We start from the raw sequence: 12,990 nt of genomic DNA, 5'->3' as shown, positions 1-12,990 counted from the left end.
AAGGAATAGTAAGCACGGACTGTGAAACACGTTTGGCCACAGAATCCCATAACATTTACTGCAGGTGATTTGGAAGACGTAATCGTGCTGAGACGATTCTCCTGCTTCAATTTGCAACTGCATACGACTGTTAAAGCCATCCTAAATGGAAGCATCTCTGCTGCTATTTTAACACCCATCACAGTTTCCAGTGCTGTGTTCCCCACCTTAGAGGTGAGATGTCATGTTTTTACTTGTATTCTGTTGGCCTTTCTGTCTGGCTTCAGGATAATACATAAATTGGGGATGTGGATCCACATCTGGATGCAGAATGTTTGTAAATTCTCCAAGATGTTGGGGTAAATACAAGATTATTCTATACAGTATTTCCATAATTCAGTGCTGTCCATAGGGCAGGTTTTGGTTTTCTCGTTTGTCTGGTTGCGACACGGTGTGAGTCCATCCCGTCGCTAGGGGGCGCCCACGACCCGTGTTGGTGTTGCACACAGGAGACGCCATTGAAGAAGAGATAGTATTGTAAACACAAGGCTATGGCTGACGAGGAAGGAGGAGGTGAAGACAACATTAACGACAATATGGGGAATCAGTTGCAGCTTTTGCCAGGTAACAGTGCGGCTAATCGTGTAGTCGGTGCCCACAGCAAAGAAGCATCTGTCTCATCTCGCAGGAAACAGCGAGCTAACTATACGTCACTTCAAAACAGGCCACTGTCCGCTCACACCCTGATGGCTAGTCCTCCACTTTCAGTTCCTTTGTGCCAATTTAGTGACTGACAACGATAAAGTTCTCAGTTTACTCTGGTTAGCTGCTGCTCCAAAAGCTAACTCCGCTTACTGATAGCTCTTGACATTATGCTGGTTGTGTCATGACAGACAATGAGGAAGAGGAGGAGGAAGATGACATGGAGACAGAAGACCGAGACAGTGAGGAGGCAGAGATATCCAACACCATCACATTTGATCCCAGTCTCCCCACATCACACGCTGTAAGTGGGGCCACACCTTCACAAGTGATATGATTCTTCAGGAACTTTGCCAGAAATTGGTGGCGGCATTCAGCTAAAGAAGCATTTTGTTTTGAATGTGGAAATAAAAATTTAAGTTGGTTGCATTGAGGTATTTTAACCGATTTTTTTATGCTATTCATGCAAACAGCTGATAAGTAGTACAGTTTGCCAGTTTGTCAACTTGATATGGAGATGAAATAATTTTGCTTCCAGCTCTATGGTTTTACCTTCAGAAAATTATTTTATTGTTGTGTTGACTCTGTCCCCTGTGGCGACAGTACCTGGGCTCAGACATGGAGGAGTTTCATGGCCGTACGGTCCATGATGATGACAGCTGTCAGACCATCCCTGTGCTGCCGCACACAGCTGTGATGCTGGTCCCAGGTCAAACACTGCCTCTGCAGCTCTTTAGACCTCAGGAGGTCAGCATGATGCGGAGCGTCATCCAGAGAGACCGAACCTTTGCTGTGCTCGCACACAGGTACAAAGTGATTGTCAATTTGTAACCCCTCCCCACAGCCAGTAGTCATCGGGGGTAAGGAGGTGGAGGTAGTGGGGACTTATAAGTACCTGGGGCTGCAGCTGGACAGTAGACTGGACTGGTCGCACAACCTGGACTGTGTATATAAGAAGGGTCAGAGTAGGATGTACTTCCTGAGGAGGCTGGCCTCCTTCAACATTAGCTCTGATCTGTTCAGACTGTTTTACCAGTCCATTGTGTCCAGTGTGCTGTCCTACGCCATTGTGTGTTGGGGTGGTGGTGCCAGGAAACGGGACACTGAGCGACTTGACAGGCTCATCCAGAGAGCTGGTTCTGTGATCGGTCAGGATCTGGACTCTGTACAGACTGTCCTAGAGAGGAGGACTATGTCAGGGTTTAGAATCTCTCCTCCACTGAGAGATTCAGGACCTCCTTTGTGCCTCGTGCCATCAGAGGGCACAACCACTCTCTCAGAAGGAGGGGGGCCGAAGCCGCAGGGTCATCAAGGTCGGCTGAGAAGGGATAGACGAGGGGGACCTGGGATGCACTGTGGATGCACTGTGGGATACTTTGTGGGGGTCCTTAGTGTCAGTTCACAGCTCGGTTCATCCACGTGTTTCTGATCATACATCATCTATACCCAATGCTTCTTTCTTCTTTCATGTCCCTATGCTTTCCTTTTATTTTAGGTTATTCTGTTTTTCTGTTGTTATAATTATGTCAGTATGTAAATTATGTAATTTATACAACGTCTTTTGGCTGTGCCATTTTTCTCTGTCACTGTTATGTGTATTTATTGTAACTCTTGTGAGCAGATGTCACCTGAATTTCCTTTGGGATCATTAAAGTATAGATCTATCTATCTAAGGGTCACAGAATGCACAGGTGTGATACATGGCGAGAATCTGGGTTTAAAGTTGGCCCAAATGAGACTTAAAAACAGTCTGCATATCTCAACCTCTGCTGCTTTGAATCTTTTACTTTCTTTTTATGTATCTTTTAAATTTTAATGCTTTCATTTGGTATTTGTCTCTACAGTGATGCAGGTGAGCTGCAGGCTGAATTTGGGACAACAGCTGAAATCTATGCATATAGAGAGGAGCAAGAGTATGGTATTGAGACTGTCAAAGTGAAAGCTGTTGGAAGGCAGAGATTCAAGGTGCATGAGATAAGAACTCAAGCAGATGGGTGAGTTGTATTGCCCCATAAACTGTTAAACCGAAGTACGACAAGTGTGTTTGTCTGAATTAGAGCTGCACTCTTTAGATCAACACGTAAACAGTTGTCCCATGTTTCTCACATCTATCCAGAGTGACAGTCTGCAAGAAACAGTCTTGCAGGTTTCCTTGATCACCAGCTCGCAACAGGATTTTGTTATTAATTTAGCTATTTATTATTGCCTACCCGACTGCTTTGTTTATTTGTATTTACAATAATTTTTGCTTTAAGCGTGGCATTGTTAGTGATTTATCAGTATCATTTGAATAAGAAATTAATCAGACATAAATTTTATTCTTAACCTCTTCACATACACCCTACATGATTCATATTTAATCAAGTGTCCATACATCACACCACACATCAGTTTCAGGATGGACATTTGTATCAGCCAATCATTCTGTAAGATTAGGGTGTTTTTTTTCCCTCCATGACTCAAGTTGTGCTCTTATATCTCACCAGTAGAGAGCAGACTAACTCTTCTGACCTTCTGTGACTTTATTGGTTTCTGAGATGCAAGTTTCTTTAAATAAAGGGGTTAATAGTGTCTCTTCTGTGGTTTTTCTTACAGGAAGTCATTGGTATTAAATTGAGACTGCCAGTGTTCTGTATTTACTGTAATTGAGAAACTTCTATTTGTTAGATTGATAACAAAAATTGTAAGTTGCTGCTCTAGTCATCACAAAATCATTTAAAGATCAGTCTTTCATCCTCATCTACATGGAAGTTACAGTAAACAGTAGAAGTTTCTATGGAGAAAATCTCTATTGCACTATCTGTCTGCTGTCGTCATAATTTAGTTACATCCTCCAACTCTCAGGAAATTCCTGAGTTTAATAGAAATAAAATTAAACTGTCATTCAGACTTATTTCCATGCTGGTCTAGATGCTTTTGTTTAATTCATAGTAATTGGTTGCTGCAATCCTGTTGACTTTTTCTTGTCCAATTGAGCCTAGAAAGCATAAAATTTAGGTTATTATTCACCTAAATGGCAGTTGCTGTTGTGTTTTGAAGAGATCTTCATCATTATACACATACATACGTATCATATGCATATCATACACTTCATGACATTCAGCACACTTAGTTTAGACTTTTTCAGACTTTTTCCTGTGCTTGGTTTCAGCTGACTAGTTTTGCTCTCTTTCTGGTTTCCATCGTTGTCATATCTTTTTCCTATCCTCCTTCTTTGTCAGGATCAGACAAGCCAAAGTACAGATTCTTCCAGAACGAATTCTTCCAGATCCCCTCTCAGCTGTGCAGTTAACATCTCTCTCCAGACTCCACATGCACCCATCCTCCAAACCCGTGAATCAGAGCTGTAAAGAGGCCCAGTGCTGTTGGAATGTCTATCAGCAGGTCAGGAACACACTGTCAATCAAATTAAAAAAAGAAAAGTATACACACATATTTACATACATACACATATCTAATTTACATACACATATTTAAGTATTAGTCGGGCTTCTGAAGGTTTTAAATTTTACACAAATGCTCACTTTTGTTTTCCGTCCTTGGAAACCTAATTTTTAGTCTCAGTCTAAAGGATGGTCTTCTGGCTGAAATTTTTACATTCTTAAGCACATTTCAACTTTATAGATTTTCACATTAGTTTGCTTACATGCGCCTTTCGTACTGATTGTGGGTCATCTTGATATGTAAAATTTTCTACAAATGTTGGATTTGTGTGTTTCCATCTGAGGGTCATCATTTTGGCTGGAGCATATCTGGCAAACTTTACATTTTTGTTTGAATTAATGAAGTGTTTTGAATGACAGAAACTTTTTTTTATAAGGGTTTAAAAACACAAAATGTCAGTAGTTCTCTGATTTCATCCCCATAGCTGTTTTTATTAATTCTGTAAGGGAGTATGTTAAAAACCATTGTTCCTTTTTACACAAGCAGTGCATTAGCAAAAAATAAAATATTGAAGACCCCTTTTCCATCCAAAATAATTTTTTATGCCAAACAAATAGGTAATTTTCCAAATAATTGTCATTTGCATCTGTGCTGCATTTTATAATCAATTTAATTTTCTCGACAAAAGCATTTTGGACAGTAATTATATGTAATTATATCTTGCACATTGTTACTTATGAGCTTCTTATTACATTTAAATGAAATCTTAACTCTTCTGTAATATTTCAGACAAAATCAAGGCTCCAACTTTTTTGCAATGTGACAAATTCCTTTTCACAACATGTAACTTGGTGCATTGACGTTTTTGGGTGTAGCCCTTGGCCGTGTAAGAGTTGGTAATAGTAGTAGAGAAGAGAAACTGTGTGTTTAGGTACTAAAGCAATTGTAATAAGTAGATTAAATTAATTAACGGTGTATCGTCTGTTTATCTCAGAGGAAGTTTCACTGTGCTAGTCTGACGCCATGGCCACCCTGGGTCTATGCACTCTATGACTCTGTGAGTATTGCAGCCCATTGTTTGTAATCTTTCCACACATAAACATGCTTGAGTATTGAATCCAGTCCAATCAATCTGCCTCACTGTGTTTCACCTCTCAGGAGTCACTCATGAACAGAGTGAAGAAACAGCTCCATGAATGGGATGAGAATTTGAATGATGACTCTCTCCCGACGAACGCAGTAGGTCAGCCTCTGTTCAGTGTATTACAAGTGGACCCCAGACACGTACACAAAAAACGCCTATACGTCTTTGTGTTCTTTGTGCTTTCATCCCTTCTGTATTTTCATCCTTCTCCTTCCTGCCTATCTGGTTTCTATCAGACTTCTCCTACAGGGTCGCTGCCTGTCTGCCGATAGATGATGGCCTGAGGCTCCAGCTGCTGAAAATCGGCAGCGCCATCCAGAGACTCCGCTGTGAGCTAGACATCATGGACCGGGTAAAGCTGAGTCACCTATAATTGCTTTTTCATTTCCAAGCACTGAGTTGCTTCTTCCTGTCCTTTTACCTCATGGTGTGATAAGATCTGATGTTCCTGCCTCCTGCTGTGAAGACTGCACCTGTTTTTTCTCTCCTTTTCCTGTTCTTTTATTTTTAACCACAGTTGTCAGATGCCTGTAGGTTTTATCTGCAAAGATTCAGTCCAAAGAAATCCCTATCAGAAAGATATTTGAAGTCCAGTGCGAAGATTCACCATCACCATCACTAATCAATTTTTCAGCTCATTTGAGCATATATGGCTATCATCATCAATTGTACATTCTTGGCTACCATTGGAAAAATATTGCACAAAAGTCCACACACACTCGCACACACAAGCCATTTTTGTAAAAACTTAATAAATTAATCGATTTAGTTATCGACCACTACTGTGACCTCCTCTGGTGCCTCACAATAGCTCAGACTCCACATCGAAATGTTTGTACACTTTTTTTTTAATGATTATTGGTATTTAAATATCACTGCTGTTTCCAAATTAAAGGATTTTTCAGAGCAGCTAGACAATCCATACACAATCTTCTCCAATCTTGCTGTGACGCTGTAGACCTGAACTGTTCTTTGGCCAGTTCCAATAACCCTGGAACTAATTTTAAGAAGATAACAAGTCTCCACAAGATAATCATTAAAGAGTGCCTAGAAACATCCAAGTACCAGATTCTTCTTGGTGTGCATGGAAGCTGGGTGCATGTTCATGTCCACAAATCTCACATCTGAATTGGGTTGTTTTCATATTAATTCCGGTTTTTTATTTTCTTTTGGCCTCTTTGAACCTTTGTGGGTTATTCACATTTTGAGTCTTCTTCCTCACCATCAGGTGTGCTACAGACACACAGAATGGAAGCTACCATATTTTCTAGAACCAGATTTAAGACCCCGATTGGTCAAATCTTAGGTTATTGATGGCTGGTAACTTATTATAATAAATATGTATTATTATTATTATTATTATTATTATTATTATTATTATTACATCCTGCTTCAAAGTGGTGATGTATTGTAATTGTCAGTGTTCGTGTGTTCGTCCGTTCGTCCCTTCCTTCGTATGTCCACCAAATATCTTTACAACCGCTGCAGATAGAAAGATGAAACAAAAAGCACATTATTCAGGCAGCAAAGGGGATGAAAATGAGATGACCTTGACCTTGGGAAAACTAGTTCAAGGTCAAATTTCAACTTCTGTACACTCAGGAACCGGACAAGATAGAAAAACGAGGGAGAAGGCCAGTATGAGTAAGACCATAGATCGAAGATAGAGCTTTGATCTACCTATGCACTAGCTGTGATCTATGGCTAAAGCTAGTGCATGGCTTTGACCTACCCTGAAAGGTCAAAGCTATTTGGGGTACCCTGACCTAAACTTCACGGGATGCTGCAGTCTCTGACTGCCTTGTTATTATTATTATTATTTTTCCAACACCTCTTATTTATCTGTGTAATCTTATGTGCTGATGTGTACAACCTTTTGATTCTTGCCTCTATTTTTCAGTGCACATCACTGTGCTGTAAACAGTGTCAGGACACAGAAATCACCACAAAAAATGAGATCTTCAGGTGAGAACTTATTAAAGTATTTCTGATGTTTTCTTGAACAGTGCAAATTGTCATGAAGTTGTACACAGTCAAATACACAGTGAAATATCTCTAATGCAGTAAATAATCAAATAATTCAGACATCTGAACACACAGGTGACTGGTTTTTAAACGCTGATAGACTCCATGTTTGTTGAGGGACAATTTTATTTTGTCTGCATTTTTCCTTTTTGTGGGCCAGAAAAGGAAAATATCGCTGGAGCAGTGGGAGACAATGTAAAAATATCTCACATTCAAACAGTCTGATAGTCGTACTCCAGCAGGAATAGCTTGTTCACTTTTTCTTCTTTGTCTTCGCATTGATCTCAGTAATCCCTGTAATTCTTCACACAGCAAAGGCAACACTGAATTTACTGCATGTCTGGAACTTTAGTGGTACATTATGTAAATAAGTGGTTCTGGTCTGTGTCCACACACACACACACACGCACGCACGCACGCACACACACACACACACACACACGCAGAGTTATTTAACAAATTGCTACCATTGGTATATTAACACTCATTTTGAGCTACATTTCTGAACAGCTGATGACCATAAACCTAACATTCATCCTGTTCCTGATCTTTTTATCTCCACCAACTCCATAAAGAATTATCTGACTCTATAACTACCCCAGTAAAGGCTTGACCTTTTCACCAGAGGGTCACTCTTCTTCGTCAACTGTTTGGTGCTAAGATGGTAGCTTACATTCTGTTATGTCACAGCCTTTCGTCTGAAACCGTCTGCAGCTGTGATTGGAAATACGTAAGGGTGAACTAAACTATCGGCCTATCAAAAGATGCTAAATATTACTATGGATTACATAATATTATAAAACACTATTATCTGTTTGCATTTAACACATTTTATGTATAAAAATAAAAATATTTTAGAAGCACTGTCCAAAAACAAACAGGTTTGTGAATTTTGATTTGATTGTAGCATCTGTTTATTGTAAAAATCACATCCCTGTTAAAAAATATTTAGTTTAGGTGGTTTTTGATGAAAATGTTCTTTCTTTGTACTTTTTCCTCTTCTCAAACTCATTTTACTGTTCCCTCCAGAGGAGAATTCTGTTTTTTCAGTGTCTGACGTAAAAATTTCTGGAAGGCATCCTGCTGACGTATCCCACCTACCTCTTCTCTCCCTGCAGCCTGTCTCTGTACGGCCCCATGGCGGCATATGTCAACCCCCACGGCTACGTACACGAAACTCTGACTGTCTACAAAGCCAACAACCTTAACTTGGTTGGCAGGCCGTCTACATTGCACAGTTGGTTTCCAGGGTAACTGAAGTATAGATGGCATTTAGCTGACACTCCTCTTTGTGGCTGTTGAATAACACAACACATAATGCTCATTAAGACTGAGTCACAGTCCTTCCTGTGCCTTTTGGTGCTGCCAAAAATCCATTTATTTAAATACATGTGAACCATACCTCGGAGCAGTGGCACCAGAGTTCAACACATTTTTAAAACTAGTCAGTGTTTGGTTTAACAGTAAGCGGTTGTAATAGTGTCATACACATCAAATTAAAAGCCGCTGTCTTTTGAGGCAACTCTGTTGAGTCTTGGTTGAAAAATTAAATTTAAAAAAAATGACCAGGCTCTGGCAGCAGTTCATGCATCATTATATACAACAAGGCTTCTGTGAGACATCCTGAAGGTTCTGTGTCATGTCAAACTGCTCTAACAATAACATGAGGTTTAGCCTCATGTAGTGTTATGTAACACATTTGTTCCAGAAGTTTGTTATTCTCTGAGATATATTTAGTTAGTGAAGTAAATGATATATAAAGCTGAAACTACTTTTAAGTGTAATGCTTCCATAAACAGTCACACTGTTCTTGACTAGTAGGTAAATAATGTGGCTCATGAATGACATCTACAATGTTAATTACCCCAGGGGGTGGTTTTACACCACTGCTAGCTTAAAAAAAATAAAGAACTGAACCTTTGAGCACTTCCTGTTTCCAGTAGGTCAAATTGTGAATTCAACCTTATTTGAATTTTCATACTGTTTTCAATGATGGATGGGTTTTTTGTGGAAAAACTATTCCCAGCTGATTATTTCTCTTCATCTTAAAAAAACATCGAGTCACATTTCTTCTTTCGCTCTTAGGTACGCTTGGACTATTGCTCAGTGCCGAAACTGTGGGTCTCACATGGGGTGGAAGTTCACAGCCACCAAGAAGGACTTGTCTCCACCTCGTTTTTGGGGTCTAACCCGATCAGCAATGCTACCCCGTATCCCCCACAGCGATGGGGAAGAGGGGAGAGAGGGCTCTCGTGTCTTCTGCCTGTGATGACGGCCAAGCGTTTCCCACAACCTCCTCAAGCCTGGATCTTAAGGCTTAGATTACTTTTTTGTAATCAATGTATCACACGCCACTTGTCACCCCTGGCAGCAAATCCATCATATCAGTTGAAAGGTCATTCGGCCTTTCTCACTCGAAGAGATAATGAATATAGAGATGGAGGACATGACTGTTTGTGAAGGTTTCTGAAATATGGAGGCAGCAGACAGAAAACATTCTGTTAGAGTAAGATGGAAAATATTTGAGAATAATAAATCGACAAAACTAACTTCATACCACAAGGTAACATCCAAAGCATGCAGCTCCCTGATCTGTACCGCTGTCCTTCAGTTTCTTGGCCACAGTAGAACACTTAAGCTTAAAGCATAACTATACTATATATGATGGTGTGCACGGCTGCAGAGGAAATGGAGACATAGTTGATAAGCAGTTAATCTGTTTTATACAAGCAGTTGATGTAAAGTTCCTCTAAATTCAGATCCTTGGTGGGCTGATCAATATGTTTTGTGATGTTAGTTCAGAGACTATTTGAGTGAAGGCACTCGTCTTTACGTAGATCTGTTGCCAGAGGCGATATTTTGAAACTTAGAAATAAGTTGGATGTATTTTTGTATGCAAGAATCTTTGGAAAGTGATGTAACATATTCATCCATGTGTGGAGACCTTGTGATATTTATTATCATACCAGTTTTTGTCATGTAATAAAACATTGAGGAGACAATGAGGATAAAGTGTAACATAATCTATATATTCAGGTTCTATTTTTTATTCAAGATCGGCTCATTGCCCTGTCTGATAATTTGCATCAGGAAACAGTCATGGTGGTTCAACAAATCCATGTAACATGGGAGAGAGAAGGGAAGCTTTAAATTCCAGAGTTTAGTCTGTTTATTTTCTGTGGTATGTTAAAATGATGTGCCTACATTTCACAGATGTGAAAAAAAGATTGCAAAGAGAAAAGTGTTGATGAAGTTTAGATTTAAGTTTTCTTTGGACTCTGTAGTCTTTCGGTTTTGGGATGTCGATTCTTGCTGTTTTGTTGCAAGGTGCTGGATCATGTTTCTGTAAGTAAAAGTGTAAATAAGCAGTTGCAGTATTTGTTGTTTAATATTCATGGTGAATCTTTGGACATTGTTGTGTCAGAACTGTTAAGTAATCTTTTCATCAGTTGGAGAAGATTGATCATAATAAAAAATGGTCAGACTGTAAAGATGATAAGTCACATTTTAAGTTTTTGCACACCTTGTTAAAGGAATCGTTTAAGAATTTGAGAAATGCACTTCATTTTTTCCCTGAGAAAGCAAATGGCATCACTCTCCTGTCTGTAGTGTAAATATTGAGGTGCTGCCAGCAGCTTCCTAGTTTACCTGTAAGACAGGAAAAGGGCCTGTTAAATACAGACGTAATTAGTGATTTCAAGTAGACTTATTTTCCCCCTTAGGCAGAACCAGGCTGTGTAGCAGCGGTTGTTTGTCGTCAAACTGCTGCATCTGGCTTGATATTTACTTGACAGATGTGATCTCACTGATACTTTACCTTAAAACCTTACATGTGATTCTTATGACCTAATCAAGTTTCATGTGGGTACAAAGGCTTGAGTGAGGAAAAACAGTTTTGAATTAATGAGTTCATCCGAAATTTGAGTGACTATTTTTTTAATCTTTTAATTTTTATCTTTGTTTTTTTATTGTCTTCCCTGAAAAGACTTCTCTACTGATTTAGCAATACACATCCGCTGCACTGCTGGGTTCACGAGGGACAGTTATAAAAGTGTAAATATCGGTGCAAAAGAATCAGAAAGATAGTCTCTTTTATGTCAATATTCCAGGTGCCTACATTACCCAGAAGGCAAATCAACTGCTGCGAAAACATTGATAATTCAGATGTGTAATACTTGAGCAGAGAGGAGGAGCACAAAGAAGGTCTGATAGCGTCAGTGCTTTCTCAATCCCGTCCCAAATAAGTCATTTAAAACTCATTCATTTCAAACTTGTAGAGTTAGTTAAATATAAATTGATGCTGACTCAAATTAGATCACAGAGGTAATGGATACTTGTAGTTCTCTCAATGAATGAGCAAAGTCTGTTGGCTTAATCTTGTTGAAACAAACTGAGGTTTTTTTCTACGGAACAAAACAAAGTTGTAATAATTTTTGATGATATAAGTGCTGCTGTCACACTTTGATTCACTTCAACCACTAAAATAGCTGCTTCACAGAATAAATTTTCTGGTTTGATTCCTCAGAAGGTCTTTGTTGGTTTTTCCATGAGATTTAGTGAACCACAGTAAAATAAACACGCAGGGATCCTGTGACTTTTTTTCAGCATTCAGGCATCAGTCTCACACTTCTGACAACGTGACTGTGAACCTAGAGACGTGAGATGATGAAGTGAGCTTTAATAAACAGGTATAATTTATTTGATGCGTTCCATGAATTTCTATTTTGTACGGACAAATTCTCTATGACTCATTGTGTTTATTTCAGTTCATGTATCTGCATATGAGGTTGCTGTTTATTCATCTTTCATGCAGATGCACATAAACCAATGATCATTTGCATTGTAACACACTGTCTAATGAATATTTTTTTGCGTGACAGAAAACATGTTGACCCTTTGTGGTAATCCCTCAGAAAGGAGGACGTGTAATGATGCTGACAGGGTTTTGGAGATTAAAGACTTATTTCACTTCCTCTGTATAGCTAAAATACTGCAGACCTGTTTTGTGCGTTTAACGATGATTGTGCCTCCACTTGTGTCCAATAAAATTTCTGCTTCATCTCCTGCTCTGTGTATTTGTTGTTGTGCATGTTCAATTGTTGCACACTGGAAAGTGTTTATGAGTGCATTATTACATATTGCTGTCATTTTGGAGTAATATTGAATATTAACAGTACAGGTGGGTAATGGCAAGACAATGTTAATGCATTCATTTATATACACACTCAAGTGGGTATGTGTGGGTTTTAGGATTCATATGTGATTTCAGCTTAAGTGCTCAATTTTTATAATAATCTTGGATTATGTAATCACAACTAACCATTTCCAAAATCAATACAGTGCATTCTTCTCAAATAAAGTGAGTTATTGATATGCAGATACTGGAACCTGCATTTTTTATTTATTTTTAATGTTACCTCTCGGAGACCTATAGGATCTGAATCCTAATGGTTCTTTGTGTTCTTATGAGTGTGCGAGAAATAATTCAAGCGACTGACCCTTTTTCTCCTTGCTTTAATTTTTTTTACTCTCAGTTTCTGTCATTTTTTGAATTCATTAAAATTTGTGCATCAGGAGAGGAATCTGGGGAAATCATATTACTCCGGCAACAAATATTAAGAAGATGGTACAAGCTGTTTCAAGTGTGCATCTTGTAACTGGTTTCAATAGTTTGCTTTTTCACATTCACCTGAGAAGGAAGCTATAATCAGTCCACAAATCAGCAGTACGATTTTAATTATGATTATAACATTCAA

The 12,990-nt window shown here is 39.0% G+C and overlaps 1 protein-coding gene across 2 annotated transcripts; it reads left to right on the top strand.

Moving 5' to 3' along the window:
• Positions 1-492: 492 nt before the first annotated feature.
• crbn (cereblon) lies at positions 493-12,287 on the top strand. 2 transcript variants are annotated; one of them, XM_068315590.1, is made up of 11 exons: positions 493-603; positions 873-985; positions 1,285-1,487; positions 2,526-2,675; positions 3,903-4,065; positions 5,060-5,122; positions 5,224-5,308; positions 5,446-5,561; positions 7,110-7,174; positions 8,353-8,471; positions 9,320-12,287. In XM_068315590.1, the coding sequence occupies exons 1-11, from the start codon at positions 531-533 to the stop codon at positions 9,421-9,423; spliced, it is 1,254 nt and encodes a 417-aa protein (XP_068171691.1). In that variant the 5' UTR covers positions 493-530; the 3' UTR covers positions 9,424-12,287. The 2 variants fall into 2 exon arrangements, with proteins under 2 accessions (XP_068171691.1, XP_068171690.1); XM_068315589.1 differs by having other exon boundaries at positions 8,353-8,484.
• The last annotated feature ends 703 nt before the right edge of the window (positions 12,288-12,990 follow it).

Source organism: Antennarius striatus, chromosome 5 (genome assembly GCF_040054535.1).
Source record: "Antennarius striatus isolate MH-2024 chromosome 5, ASM4005453v1, whole genome shotgun sequence".
Classification (NCBI taxonomy): Eukaryota; Metazoa; Chordata; class Actinopteri; order Lophiiformes; family Antennariidae; genus Antennarius; species Antennarius striatus.
This window is presented reverse-complemented; position numbering and strand designations above follow the sequence as displayed.